The following is a 15,041-nucleotide window of genomic DNA, read 5'->3' on the forward strand; positions in this document are numbered from 1 at the left end:
TTTTCAGGTTGAAAAAGAGACAAATAAGGGGATAAATGATAACGGTCTATAAAATTGTGACTGGTGTAGAGAAAGTGAATAAAGAGGAATTATTTACTCCTTCCCATAACACAAGAACTAGGGATCAGCAAATGAAATTAATAGGCAGTAGGTATAAAACAAAAGGAAGTTTTTCTTAATGCAGCGCACAGTCTACCTGTGGAACACCTTGCCAGAGGATGTTATGAAGTCTAGGACTTTAACAGGGTTCAAAAAAGAGCTAAATAAATTAATGGAGGTTAGGTCCATCAGTGGCTATAAGCCAAGATGGGTAGAAATTGTGCCCCTACCCTCTGTTTCTCAGAAGCTGGGAATGGGCAAAGGGGATGGATTACTTGATGATTGCTTGTTCGGTTCATTCCCTGTGGGGCACCTGGCATTGGCCACTATCTGAAGACAAACACTGAAAGAGATGTATTTTTGGTCTGACCTAGAATGGTCCTCATATATTCTTATGCAAGATGCTTTTAATGCCAATTGTGGAAGCAGTTTTTAAAAAAATATGGACTAGATAGAGACTCTCAAATTATTTCATGCTGGCTATGAAAACACTTGTCAGAGAACACCAGATTTTGGTGGCTACAGACCTGATAATATTTGAACAAAGACAATTATCCCATTACCACATGAGTAACCATGTTGCAATTAAGTGCAAGCAAGATACTGATCACTGAGAGGTCTGTCTACATTACCAAGTTTTGTTGAGGAAACTAATGTCAACAAGCTAAAGCAGATAAGTAGATGAAATTAAGTGGATTTATTACTATTTTACAAGTTTCATGTTTAATTCTTTTTTCTTTTTATAAGATAACAGATATATTAGTTTTTAAATGTTGACGTTTTGCATTAGTGAACACAACAAGTCTTAAATTAAAGGATTTTGCTATTCTGGACTCTGTACATGAGCATGACAAATATGAGAGACCAGCTATATCTAGACTACAAGCTTCTTTCAGAAGAATCTTTTCGGAAAGAGATCTTCTGAAAAAACTTCTTCCGAACGAGTGCATCCACACTGCCAAAGCACATTGAAAAAGCAATCTGCTTTTTCGACAAATAGATTCTACACTGAATGGATGCTCTCTCACATTTAAGCTGTGATTACTATGGATGCAGTGGTCACCAGGGCACCTGTGCTTTTTCCTCTTTCCTCTTCTTTCAAAAGAACTCCCACTTCCATGTCCACACACACCTTTTTCCAAAAGAGCTCTTTCGGAAAAAGGCTTCTTCCTTGAAGAAAGAGGTTTACCAATGTCTGAAAACCCCTCTGTTCATTCAATTTTTTTTGAAAGAACGCAATTGCAGTGTGGACGTAAGTGAAGTTATTTTTGGAAAAACGGCTGTTTTCCTGAAAAAACTCTGTAGTGTAGATGTACCCCAAGTATACTTGACTGCAGCCCTGGAGTAATGAAGGTCAAGTGTCTCTCAAATGCATACAATTCAGCTGACTAACTGAAATCCTATTTCTAAGCCAGAAAAAAAAAGATAGGACTATGTAGCACTTTAAAGACTAACAAGATGGTTTATTAGATGATGAGCTTTTGTGGGCCAGACCTACTTCCTCAGATCAAATAGTGGAAGAAAATTGTCTTCGCCAAAGGATCAATGCCCACAAAACAGATATTAGACAGGATCACAAAGAAAAAACAGTTTCTTGCCATTTCAGCCAGAAAGGACATTGTCTCAACGACTTGATTACCTGCATCCTGCTTCAAAGACCTTTTAAGACTACACTTGAAAGAGAATCCTCATGCTTAAATTCGACACTTTACACCTAAGTTTGAATAAAGACGCTAATTATCTTACCCATTACAAAGATAGCTTCCCTAATTATCACCTCTAATATCATTAGCTCACAGACATTTACCTCCCCTCCCCATCCCCCTTCTGTTCTGAAATTTGATTTGTCCTTTTCATATGTGTTCATTTTTTTAATTGTATCCTTTGGTATATATGGTTGTGACAATTTTCTTCCACTATTTGATCTGAGGAAGTGGGTTTGGTCCACGAAAGCACATCACCTAATAAATCATCTTGTTAGTCTTTAAAATGCTACATAGTCCTGTTTTTTGTTTCAGCTACATCAGACTAACACGGCTACATTTCTATCACTATTCAGAAAAGAAAAGCTCATTCCAACCTGAAGTAACAATATTAAAAAGGAATTATCTGAGTTCTACTGCTTCAGGGGGTAGCTGAGTTAGTCTGTATAGAATAAACTTAAAAAACAAAAACTGGTCTGGTAGCACTTTATAGACTAACAAAACATATAGTTAAACAGATTCCTTTTTTCTGATGCTTCCTCTCTTTTAGAAGTGCTAATTTAATGGCTTTCTGGTATGCCACATCACAGCTCTCATGGGCAAATTCCAGGAAAATTGTTAAGGTGTCAGTGTGTTACAGCCATGTGTGTGTGAACTCCATCAAAGCAATAGCACCAGGGAACTTCATGGCCATGCTGTATTTTAATTAAAATGCATAAAAACCACAAGATACCTGCAGGAGCCTTTGTAACCTCTGTATAGTCATGGTCCATGGAAAACTCATTGTGCTCAAAATTTGACCCTTTGTTCATTAGAGTTAAGAGAATTTATTGATCCTGCTCTGACTAGGATAGGATCATAATCACTTTTGGAATGCAATGTTGTGCTGCAGCTTTCTGTAATGCAATGAAGATGACTATTTCCATGATTAGTATCTAGCAAACCCTACAAGAACCAAAGATGAAAATGTATACCCGCAGTTGTATTTCCTCCCAGATTAGGGATTATTTGACATTTTGATTCAAACCCATTATAAAGTCAACATCAATGTTTTAATGAAGTCCCCCAGAGTAAAAGGTGTTCAAGTCTAGGTTCTGGAACGTACACATGCCTTATAACAAAAAATCTTAATTACCACAAAGAAGGAAAAGTTTCAAATGGAAGATGACATTGTTCCATACCTACTGCTCCAATAAGACACATGATGAACAGAAGCCCCACACAAAAGAAAATATGAATGTTCATGCACCGTTCCATCTTGCTACGTTTGTAACGAGGCCCATTGTTATTCAGCATGGCCTTGGTTTCATGACCTTCAGAAACACAATTGGAGACAGCTTAATTTATTTAGTTTCTTAGAATATTTTTGGGGAAGAGACAGGGTTAATACATAACTATACTTAACATGCTGGTGCCCCAAAATCTTCACTTGACTCCAAGCATTTCATTGGAGGAGTTTCAGAAGGGAGAGATGTCAGAGCTGAAGGGTGACAGGAAGACAGGGAGCGTTTCCCTGTCTTCACCTGGCATTATTTGCCAGGAAGAAGCATTCCTCTGCCCATAGCAAAATCCACAGCAAAAGCATGTCAGCAGGTTATTTTACCTGAATAGTCTAGTGGGGCACCAACCTATCACACGCCCTCCAGGTCACTGCTCTAGACATTCACATGTATACTAAACCGATGTATTTATGCAGTAAATTCAAGGACTCCAATTATCATTTACACTAAGGTCCCATAAGAAAGCCACTTACAAGGGAACTCCCTGACCAGCCTAAAGCATATACCAGTGTTATCCCAGTTCCTGAAATATAAGGTATGTGAAGGGCTAACTGAAGTTGTGCCTGGAGTGAAATGACAAATGAGCAATGGCTAATGACTGGCTCCCAGAGACTACAGAAAGCAGAGCATATATAAGAGGACTTAACTTACACCAGAGCCAGGCAGGCCTCTCCTTCTTTAGAACTGCAGGCTCACAAGGGTGACTTAAAATGTCACTTTTCCTTTCCACCCTCACTTCCTACCTAAAGCACTTCATTCCCATAACTGAGAATTAGAGCCAAAAATTTGAATCCTGCTTTAAAATGCAAATATTATAATGCAACCTTAACTATGGAGTTTCTTCTGACATCTTCACAGTATTCACAGTATAAAATGTACATGTTTAACTATAAACAGAAGATAGACAAACTTTTAACACTAAGAATTTCTCTGAGACAGACATTAGGGGGAGCATGTTTCACATTAGAGTCAAGCTTTACAAGGATGAGAAGGAAGTAAAGCCTCCAATTACGTCTGGAAGGGTTCCAAAAAAAGAATTACATTACAGATTTCAGCTGTCCCATACACTTCACTCTCACAAGGGCAGCAGAGTCAGCAGGATCACAAGCTTTGTACCAAGATTTGAAGGTTTGGGGAAGCTTGAATGAGTTTCTACTTAACAGCTAAATTTGCTTGATGTGAAAAGGAAGTAAAATAAGATTTGTAAAATGCATGCATCTTACACAAAAAGTTAATATACATTTTATACAATATACACATTTTGTTTTACTTTCTTAGACCTATATTTATATCTATATAGAAATAAAAACCTTGCTTAGACTGGCTTACTACATTTAAGTATCTCAGAAGATAAACTAATTTAATTAGAAGCTGCTAATCAAACTTGCCATGTGTGAACTTTACAGAAAACCCAGTATCTCAGATCCAGAAGTGAATGGTTTTAATGTTCTTTAGCTCTGCACTATATAACTGTAAATTACAAACAACACAGTAGAATAGAAAAATATTAAACTTCTTAAATTTGAATCCAGTTAAGTGTGTAATGGAAATAAGAGACTAGTTTAGGAAGTGATAACATGAAGAGGAAGTGATCTGTGAGTGGTCTAGTTGTATCTCTAATGCTGTTGATGTTCCATGTTGTAGCCCGAATGCATATTGCACAACATCTAATATCGCTATTTGTTACTATTTCTGTAGTGCCTAGAGTCCCCACTCAAGACCCCACTGTGATAGATGTTTCCCATTCCCACAGAAACACCTCCCTGATCCCAAAGACCATAAAATCTAAATAAATATCTCAGAAAGCTCAGAGTGAAAATTTGTGGCAGGCTAAAACTACAAACTAGATGTCTGAAATAAAATATATTTCTAGGCCCTTTCCATAAATGAACAAGCTGTTTAGCTCACTCCCTTGCATAGATTCTAGGTGAAGCTGCTGCTTGAGGAGGCAAGTATCCCAGCCTCTGACCATGCCCGTACTCCACCCCTGCTCTGCCCTTGCCCTGCCTCTCTGTCTCTGCTCACCCATTCCAGCCAAACTCCTGAACCCAATGGTAACAAATGACATTTGGGGAAAAAAACCCTCTCTCTGAAATGTCTTTCTAAAGACAAGGAGCATGTTTCCCACTGTATGCCAGATTGTAAAGACTGGACATGCAGAAGGTACCTAATTAAAAGAAACACATCTGGGAATAAAAAAATGTCAGTAACAGTTTTTTTGATATGCTCTGAAGTTTGTCAGAGATTTATTTGCAAAACCTTGGCAGTAAGGGCAAGTCAGTTGTCCTGATGAATACAACATTATATATTATGGAATACATGATGCAGCCTTTCTGTGTTTTACATTTTCTTCATCAGTATTTCTAAGCTGATTTTATATTTTAAATATACTTTTAAGTCTTCATAAAGCAATCATTTCAGATTACTACAAGTGAAACAAAGACTTATTTTAAATTAGTTAGGGTGGTTTAGTGTGTTCAAAACAAATTTTGCTGCTTTTAGAAAAAAGGGAACACTGATTTATTATGTGTGATTTTCATAAAAAATGTGTTTATGAAATTTCACTATATGTTTGTGTTAAAATGTTTCCAAAGAAGCCTCTGCATTCCTTATTCCATGAAGAATAAGGGGGCTTCTGAAAGAGGGTTTTTTTTCAGACATTTAGGCCTGTTTAGACAGAGAGCATTTTGCGTAGCTTTTACCGAAAAAAAGAGGCAGTGTAGACCTAGACTCAGGGAACTGATGGGAAGGATCTAACATTAGGGCGAAAGGAGTTCAGGTGATCTGGCTGTATTTTAAAGAAGCTTTATTGAAGGCACAGGAACACACCATCCTGATGTGCAGTAAGAAAAGAAAATATGGGAGGTGACCAGATTGGCTTAACAGTGCAATCATTGGAGAGAGTAAACACAAAGTAAGTTTACAAGAAGGGGGAACTTTGACAGATGACTAGGGAATAGTGTAAATATATTACTCAAGCATGCAGTGGTGTAATCAGGAAGGCCAAAGTGCAATTGGAATTGCAGCTAGCAAGGAATGTGAAGGGTAACAAGAAAGGTTTCTACAGGCATGTTAGCAATAAGAGGGTGATCAGAGAGGGTGTGGGGCCTTTACTGGATGAGGGAGGTAACCTAGTGTCAGATGATGTGGGAAAAATAGAAGTACTCAATGCTTTTTTTGCCTCTGTCTTCACAGACAAGCTCAGCTCCTGGACTGGTGCCCTGGGCAGCACAGTCTGGGGAGTAGGTGGGAAGCCCTTAGTGGAGAAAGAACAAGCTATTTAGAAAAGGTGGGCATACACAGATACATGGGGCTGAATCTAAGGCATCCGAGGGTGCTGAGAGGGTTGGCTGATGTGACTGCAGAGCCATTGGCCATTATCTTTGAAAACTCGTGGTGATTTGGGGAGGTAATCAGGGGAAGGCCAATTGGAAAAAGGAACAAGGAAAATTACTGGGAATTACAAACTGGTCAGCCTCATCTTAGTTCCTGGAAAAATCATGGAGGGGATCATGGAATCCATTGTGATGCACTTGGAGGAGAGAAAAGGGTCAGGAATAGTCAACATGGATTCACCAAGGGCAAGTCATGATCAACTCTGTTGCCTTTTATGATGAGGTAACTGGCTCTGTGGATAAGGGGAAGATGGTGAACATGATATATCTTGACTTTAGCAAGGTATTCTTGTCAGCAAGCTAAGGAAGTATGGCTTGGATAAATGGACTGTAACGTGGCTAGAAAACTGGCTAGAGCATCAGACTCAATAGGTAGTGATCAATAGCTCCATGTCTGGTTGGCAGTTGGTATCAAAGATGTGGAGATAGTCTAGCAGAGGGCAACAAAAATGAGTAGGGGGCTGTAGCACGTGACTTACGAGGAGAAGCTAAGGGATCTGGGCTTATTTAATCAACAGACGAGTGAGGGGGAATTTGATAGCAGCCTTCAATTACCTGAGGGGGATTCCAAAGGCTGTTCTCAGTGATCCTAGATGACAAAACAAGGAGCATTGGTCTCAAGTTGCAGTTGGGGAAACCTAAGTTGGGTATTAGGAAAACTATTTTACTAGGAGAGTGGTGAAGTACTGGAATGGGTTACCTAGGGTGGTGGTGGAATCTCCATCCCTAGAGTGTAAGGCAGGAATATCAAGATGCAGATTTATTTGAATGTAAATGCAAAGGTCTAATGCATGTCACCCTGTAAACATCTGTAAAATACAAAGGACTGTGTTATATATATGTATATTAATTCTCGTAGTAAAATGCCTGTATATCTGAAATATTTGGAAATTTGCAATGTCTCAAAATGGAGTCTAAAACTCCATTTTGAATTTGGAATGCCTCTTGTACCATCCATTAAGGTCCAACATTCTGTCACGTCCACAGGTGACTGTTAAAGTTTAAAACATCATTCACCTGTCAGGTATCATTTACATAATATATAAATATTCATAAGCAGTCCCACTATCCAATCAGTTTGTACCACGCCCAAGGTGCATCATTTGGCAGCCAATCGTTTTAAACCATTGCAGTTCATGCATATTCATGAGCGGAGGATATAAAAGCCCTTCCCTAGCATCAGTTCGTTCTGGTTCGTTGGGCTTAACCCGGGATCAGGGCGTCGCTCGTTCATCGGGAATAGGTTTAGATGAGCGAAAGAGAGTGAAAGAGGTCTTCTACAGCCTATAATGCTTATAATGGTACTCTAGGTATCTTTCTTTTCCTTCAACGAGTCTGACGGAAGGTCAGTTCTCCTAATTAGATTATTTAGTTAGTTTAGGTAAGGTTAGATAGGTAGATCTCGTCATCGTGTCTGTACGTCAGGCTGCGTCGATCCACGCATGTCGGCCGTCGTCGAGTCTGTACGTTGGGTGCGTCGAGATTAGTATTGGGTTTTTATTTTAGGTTAAGGTTAGGATAGGGTTAGGATAGAGTCTAGCTTCCATCGCCTGTTGCTACCGAAGCGCGAGAAGAGTATCCGGAGACCAGAGGCTTCACGGAAGGTGAACCGACCGTCACCGAACTCAACCCGTACTTCGAGGGATCACCTTGGTTGTTCCTCTCCTGAGGCTTCCAATTAGCCAAAGGATTGTAGGTCGCCAAGCAACAGGATCATCCGACAAGGGACACCTGGTAGTTCCTCCCTGAAGGCTTTCAATTAGCCCGAGGGTCGTAGGTCGCCAGCATCACATCAATCGCCCCTTCTCGCTGCAGACTCTGTTGTAGGTATAAGGACCTTAAGGGACTTCCCCTTCTGGTCTATTGTTAGTGTAAAACGGGGACTGCCCCCGATGTTATCTCGAGGTATCTCTGTTGTAAATTTTATTTTTGTTTAATATAGTCTTGTGGTTGTCAGTTTAAAACCCAGACTTAAGTTTTTATTTCAACGCGCCACACACTCTACCCGGTGATTAGATATGGGAGGAGAGGGTCCCATCCTGATATACCATCCCCAAGCGGATCGGTCGGGATATTAAATTATCTCTTTGGGAAAAGTCCTTAAACACCCTTGACATTTCCTTATTCTGTTCGACAAACAGGTAACAAGAGGTTTTTAAGTCTCAGCTTAACAAAGTCCTAGCTGGGATGATTTTAGTTGGGATTGGTCCTGCTTTTAGCAGGGGGTTGGAATCATGGCCAGTGCTTCCACTTTTTCAACCTAGTTTATTTCTATAAACCATCACTTCTTAAAATAAAATATCACAGTTCAATATCAGACTCTACCTATTCTTTTTGTAAGATATTTTAAGAGCAACTCCATGCTTAACTAAAAGAAAAGGTAAAAAAGGGAGTTGTTACCTGCATAAATGACAATTCCAACTGCAATCTCTGTATTTCTGATTGTGCAGCCACGAAGCAAAAGACTTTCACTGCCAAAACCAATCCGTTTCTGATCTGGCTGCTCACTACAAAGAAGAAAATAAATTATGGTTTACATTTTTGTTCTATTCTGTGCATTTTTTTCTTTCAGGTTTGAATCAACAAATTTTAAGAACTAAGAAGTGTGTTCCACCATATCCAGCTTCTGTCAAAAGGTGCACATTGGAGGGCTACGTCTACACTGGCATGATTTTCCGGAAATGCTTTTAACGGAAAAGTTTTCCGTTAAAAGCATTTTCGGAAAGGCACGTCTAGATTGGCAGGACACTTTTCCGCAAAAGCACTTTTTCCGGAAAAGCGTCCGTGGCCAATCTAGACGCACTTTTCCGCAAAAAAGCCCCGATGGTCATTTTCGCGATCAGAGCTTTTTTGTGGAAAACACTACTGTGTTGTCTACACTGGCCCTTTTCCGGAACAGTTTTCTGGAAAAAGACTTTTGCCCAAACGGGAGCAGCATAGTTTTTCCGGAAAAGCACTGATGATTTTACATTAGATTGTCAGTGCTTTTCCAGAAATTCAAGTGGCCAGTGTAGACAGCTGGCAAGTTTTTCCGGAAAAGCGGCTGATTTTCCGGAATAGCTTGCCAGTATAGACACAGCCGAGGGTGTATAGATGTCTTTGTATCTTGTAATATATAACCTGTTTATATGGACTAAAACATCAAAATTTAAACCTGAATATATAATTTATGTGATTGGAGCCACTGATTCTGTACAGATTTAGTATTTCATAAATGGGGATAAGAGAAACTGTACAATTTAACTCAGGATTCAGATGAAATTATTAAAGAAATCTTAAAGATGTTCTCTCTGGTACTAATGGTTAAGATTAATAGATTTTATCATATTGTGGAGACAGTTTAACACATACTACCATCAGTGTTCCCTCTAAGCTGATTGGACGCACAGCTTTGCAGCTGATTAATCAGCCCCACCTAGTCAGAGGCTCAGGACTGTGCATGGAACTGACTATCTAGAAGTGAAGTGGGGCTGATTAATCACCTGTGAAGCTGTGCTGCCACACAGCTTAGAAGAAACACTGACCACCATGTGCATATCCTTTGTCTGCTGTGGTTATCATTCATGGGGTCATCTCTATGGGCACGTCTAGATTGCCCGCAGCTTTCGAAAGAAGATATGCAAATTCTTGCCGAATTTGCATATCTTCTTCCAACTCCATTTTTGGAGAGGTTTTTTTTTTTTTTTTTTTTTTTTTTAAAGAAAAAGCAATCTAGATGTGGTTCTTTAAAAAAACCACCCTTTTTTGAAAGAACCCTGTACACCTCATTTTTACTATACACCTCATTTTTATAGGAAGAAGGGATCTTTCGAAAAAGGGTTTTTTTTCCCCATAAGAACCACATCTAGACTGCTTTTCTTTCCAAAAAAACTCTTCCAAAAATGTAATCAGAAAAATATATGCAAATTTGCACCAAATTTGCATATCTTCTTTCGAAAGCTACAGGCAGTCTAGATGTACTCTAAGAGACAACCAGCTGGGAGGAGAAGTTTTTCAAACAACCTTATGAGACTTTTTCCTTCACTATATTATTGATCCCATCATTCTTCCTCCTTTACAGCATCCTAGTTTAGGATGAACAATCACAAAATAGACCTCATTGCTAGTAAGATGGACGATAGTGGAGACATGATTCGTATATTGAGCAAATCACTATGAAGCTGTTTTTTCAGGTAAACATTTCAGTATCAGCCTCTAGGGACTGAACACATCACATTTGCACTGTTACACACCATGCTAAGTCATTGAATTGGGATTTATGATGTAGGTCAGTGCTAACCTAGTGAAATAATGTTGCTATTTTAAACATCAGCATTGAACAGGAGGTTCACAAGTGTTCCCGGCTTCCATTTATTTAAAAAAAAAAAACTATATTCAGCTACACTTCTGTTGGGCCGTGTCCAGACTCAGGGGTTTTTTTCGGGAAAAGTAGCCTTTTCCCGAAAAAACTTCCCCTGCGTCCAGACTCAAGCCGCGTTCTTTCGAAATTATTTCGAAAGAACGCGGCTTTTCTTTCGATGGCGGTAAACCTCGTTTCACGAGGAAGAACGCCTTCTTTCGAAAGTTCCTCTTTCGAAAGAAGGCGTTCTTCAATGTAAAGAGGCCGTCTTCGAAAGAGAGCATCCAGACTCGCTGGGTGCTCTCTTTCGAAAAAGTGGATTTCTCTTTCGAAAGATCCGCCTGCAGTCTAGACGCGATCTTTTGAAAGAGCCTCTTTCGAAAGAAGCCTGCAGTCTAGACATAGCCTTGGTTAAGTATGTTATTATTCAGAGATGAGGCCTGTTTATCCACTACCTCACATATGGCATATCACAGACACCTGAGCAAGTGAGTGCAAAGTAAATAAATGAGTGCACTTTCAGTGTCTTCTAGTCAGTTGGCCCATATTATAATGACAGCACAAGGTGCAAGGCAATGAAGAATCAGGTCAGAATGTTTATAGACTTGTTGGGAACCACTTTATCCTCAAGTCTGATGAGCTAGCAAAGTAGCATGTGCTCAGTTTGCAATATAATCCACAAATGGGTTGCAGGGACAGATCTTCACAAGTAGCTTATAGGTGCCCAAAGCATCTTGTTTGCTCACAAAAAAGCAATTTGCATATGAACACTAGGTAGTCAGAATTAAATGCTGCTGATACATACAAATATATTTTTGGAGCAATAAAAGTTTAGTGTACCAAAACTAGTGATGTAGTTGAGGTAACTTGCAAAAAGTGTTATACTGCTGATGTGTTAGTTAAACCGCATTAAAAGTCTTCAGTTATAAAGAACTCCAGTGACCTCTTTTTATCCTCATGCAGAGAAGGCACTGATAAGATCATTTCCTAAAAGTCTTGATGTGGCCCATCCCTTTGCTCAGATTTCATTCCAGAAAGGAACACTTTTCTTGGTACAAGTGCTGAAGGATCCAACCAGGGGCCATGTGCAGCTTGACCTTCTGCTCACAAAGAGGAAGGAACTAATAGGGGAAGTAGAGGTGGGTGACAACCTCAGAAGCAGTGATCATGAGATGGTAGATTTCAGGATCCTGACCAAAGAAGAAAAGAGAGTAGTAAAATACACTCCTTGGACTTCAGAAAAGCAGATTTTGACTCCCTCAGAGATCTGATGGGCAGAATCCCCTGGGATGCTAACATGAAGGGGAAAGGAGTCCAGGACAGCTGGCAGTATTTTAAAGAAGCCTTATTGAAGACACAGAAAGAAACCATCCCGATGCGTAGCAAGAGAGGCAGACATAGTAGGGGACTGGATTGGCTTACAGGGGAAATCCTTGGTGAACTTAAGCACAAAGAGGAAGCTTACAAAAAGTGGAAACTTGGACAAATGACCAGGGAGGGGTTTAAATGTATAGCTCGAGAATGCCGGGGGATTATCAGGAAGGCGAAAGCGCAATTGGAATTGCGACTGGCAAAGGATGTGAAGGATAACAAGAAAGGTTTCTACAGGCATGTTAATAAGAAGAAGGTGATCAGAGAGGGTGTAGGGCCCCTACTGAATGAAGGAGGTAACCTAGTGAAAGATGAAGTGGGGAAAACTGAAGCACTCAATGCTTTCTTTGCCTCTGTATTCATGGACAAGGTCGGCTCCCGGACTAATGCGCTAAGTGACGCAAGATGGGATGAAGATGGACATCTCTTGGTGGGTAAAGAACAGGTTAGGAACTATTTAGAAAAGCTAAACGTACACAAATCCAAGGGTCAGCGGTGGATTTAGGGCAGGGCGAGCGGGGCGGCTGCCCCGGGTCCCACGCTTCCTGAGGCCCCGCGCATGTGCCGTGTCAAAGTGGGAGCCCCGCGAAATTTTGCTGCTCTGGGCCCCGCGGCACTCTCATCCGCCCCTGCCAAGGGTCCAGACTTAATGCATCCAAGGATACTGTGGGTATGTCTACATTACCCTCCTAGTTCGAACTAGGGGGGTAATGTATGCATACCGAACTTGCTAATGAAGCCTGGGATTTGAATTTCCCAGGCTTCATTAGCATAAAGCCGGCGCCGCCATTTTTCAAAGCCGGCTAGTGCGAACCCCGTGCCGCGCGGCTACACGCGGCACGGACTAGATAGTTCGGATTAGGCTTCGTAATCCGAACTATCTGTACACCTCGTTCCACGAGGCAAGTTCATTAGCAAGTTCGGTATGCATACATTACCCCCCTAGTTCGAACTAGGGGGGTAATGTAGACATACCCTGAGGGAGTTGGCAAATGTCATTGAGGAGCCTTTGGCCATTATCCTTGAAAAGTAGTGGAGATCGGGAGAGATCCTGGATGATTGGAAAAGGGCAAATGTAGTGACCATCTTCAAAAAAGAGAAGAAGGACAATCCAGGGAACTATAGGCCGGTCAGTCTTACCTCGGTTCCTGGAAGAATCATGGAAGGGTTCCTTAAGGAATCCATTTTGAGGCACTTGGAAGAGAGGAAAGTGATCAGGAATAGTCAGCATGGATTCACAAAGGGCAAGTTGTGCCTAACCAATCTGATTAGCTTCTACGATGAGGTAACTGGCTCTGTGGACATGGGAAAGTCAGTGGATGTGATTTACCTTGACTTTAGCAAGGCTTTTCATATGGTCTCCCAGAATATTCTAGCCAGCAAGATAGGGGAATATGGACTGGATAAATGGACAGTAAGATGAATAAAAAGCTGGCTAGAAGGCCGGACCCAGCGCGTAGTGATCAACAGCAGTCGGTTTCTAGAGGAGTGCCCCAAGGTTCGGTTCTAGGACCGGTTTTGTTCAATATCTTTATTTATGACCTGGATGAGGGGATGGATTGCACCCTCAGCAAGTTTGCAGATGACACTGAGCTAGGGGGAGAGGTAGATACGGTTGAGGGCAGAGATAGGGTCCAGAGTCCTGCACTTGGGACGGAAGAATCCAAAGCATTGTAACAGGCTGGGGACCAACCAGCTAATTAGTAGTTCTGCAGAAAAGAACCTGGGGGTTATAGTGAATGAGAAGCTGGATATGAGTCAACAGTGTGCCCTTGTAGCCAAGAAAGCCCTTTTGTAGGAGTTATTGTAGTTTTACAGTGAAGCTTCAGAAAATAACTATAACACAGAAATAATTTTTGAAGGAAAATGTAACCAAACATTGGCTGTGTCTAGACTGGCAAGTTTTTCCGCAAAGCAGCTGCTTTTGCGGAAAAACTTGCCAGCTGTCTACACTGGCCACTTGAATTTCCACAAGAACACTGACTTCCTACTGTCTGAAATCAGTGCTTCTTGCGGAAATACTATGCTGCTCCCGTCGGGCAAAAGTCCCTTTTGCGCAAAGCTTTTGTGCAAAAGGGCCAGTGTAGACAGCTCAGATTTGTTTTGCGCAAAAAAGCCCCGATTGCGAAAATGGTGATCGGGGCTTTTTTGCGCAAAAGCGCATCTAGATTGGCACGGATGCTTTTCCACAAAAAGTGCTTTTGCGGAAAAGTGTCCGTGCCAATCTAGACGCTCTTTTCCGCAAATACTTTTAATGGAAAACTTTTCCGTTAAAAACATTTACGGAAAATCATGCCAGTCTAGACGTAGCCATTGTGTTGTTTTATTCTAGGTACATACCATTTAGAGCAGTGACTCTCGACATTTTCAGACTATTCTACACCTTTCAGGAGTCTGATTTATCTTGCGTATCCTCAAGTTGCACCTCACTTTAAAAAAACCTAATTGCTTACAAAAGCAGGCTTAAAATATGAAAGTGCTACTATTACTGAAAAAAGCTTACTTTCTCATTTTTACTATGCAATTATAAAATAAATCAATTGGAATATAGATATTGTTCTTACCACTCAGTGCAGATATACAGCATTTTAAACAAGTAATTCTCAGTATGAAATTTTAGTTTGTACTGACTTCACTAGTTCTTTTTATTTAACCTGTTGTAAAACTAGGGAAATATCTAGATGAGTGGACGTACCCTTTGGAAGACCTCAGGGTAACCCCAGGCATATACATACCCCTGTTTGAGAACCATAGTCTTAGAGCGAATTCAATACATTCATTTTACATTGGGTCACAATCATTTGTTGAGTATCAGAGGGGTATCAGTTCCAATCATTTGTTGGAACATCAACCT

The 15,041-nt window shown here is 40.6% G+C and overlaps 1 protein-coding gene across 1 annotated transcript in view; it reads right to left on the reverse strand.

Moving 5' to 3' along the window:
• ATP10B (ATPase phospholipid transporting 10B (putative)) overlaps nucleotides 1-15,041 on the reverse strand; it is a 110,664-nt gene that overhangs the window by 57,798 nt on the left and 37,825 nt on the right. Inside the window, exons 4-5 of the mRNA XM_025178505.3 lie at nucleotides 8,878-8,984; nucleotides 2,984-3,115 (exon numbers count right to left, since the gene is read on the reverse strand). Coding sequence (XP_025034290.3) covers nucleotides 2,984-3,115; nucleotides 8,878-8,984 — 239 coding nt within the window. The remainder of the gene's footprint in view (nucleotides 1-2,983; nucleotides 3,116-8,877; nucleotides 8,985-15,041) is intronic.

This window comes from Pelodiscus sinensis, chromosome 16 (assembly GCF_052426305.1).
Source record: "Pelodiscus sinensis isolate ZL-2025 chromosome 16, ASM5242630v1, whole genome shotgun sequence".
Taxonomy (NCBI): Eukaryota; Metazoa; Chordata; order Testudines; family Trionychidae; genus Pelodiscus; species Pelodiscus sinensis.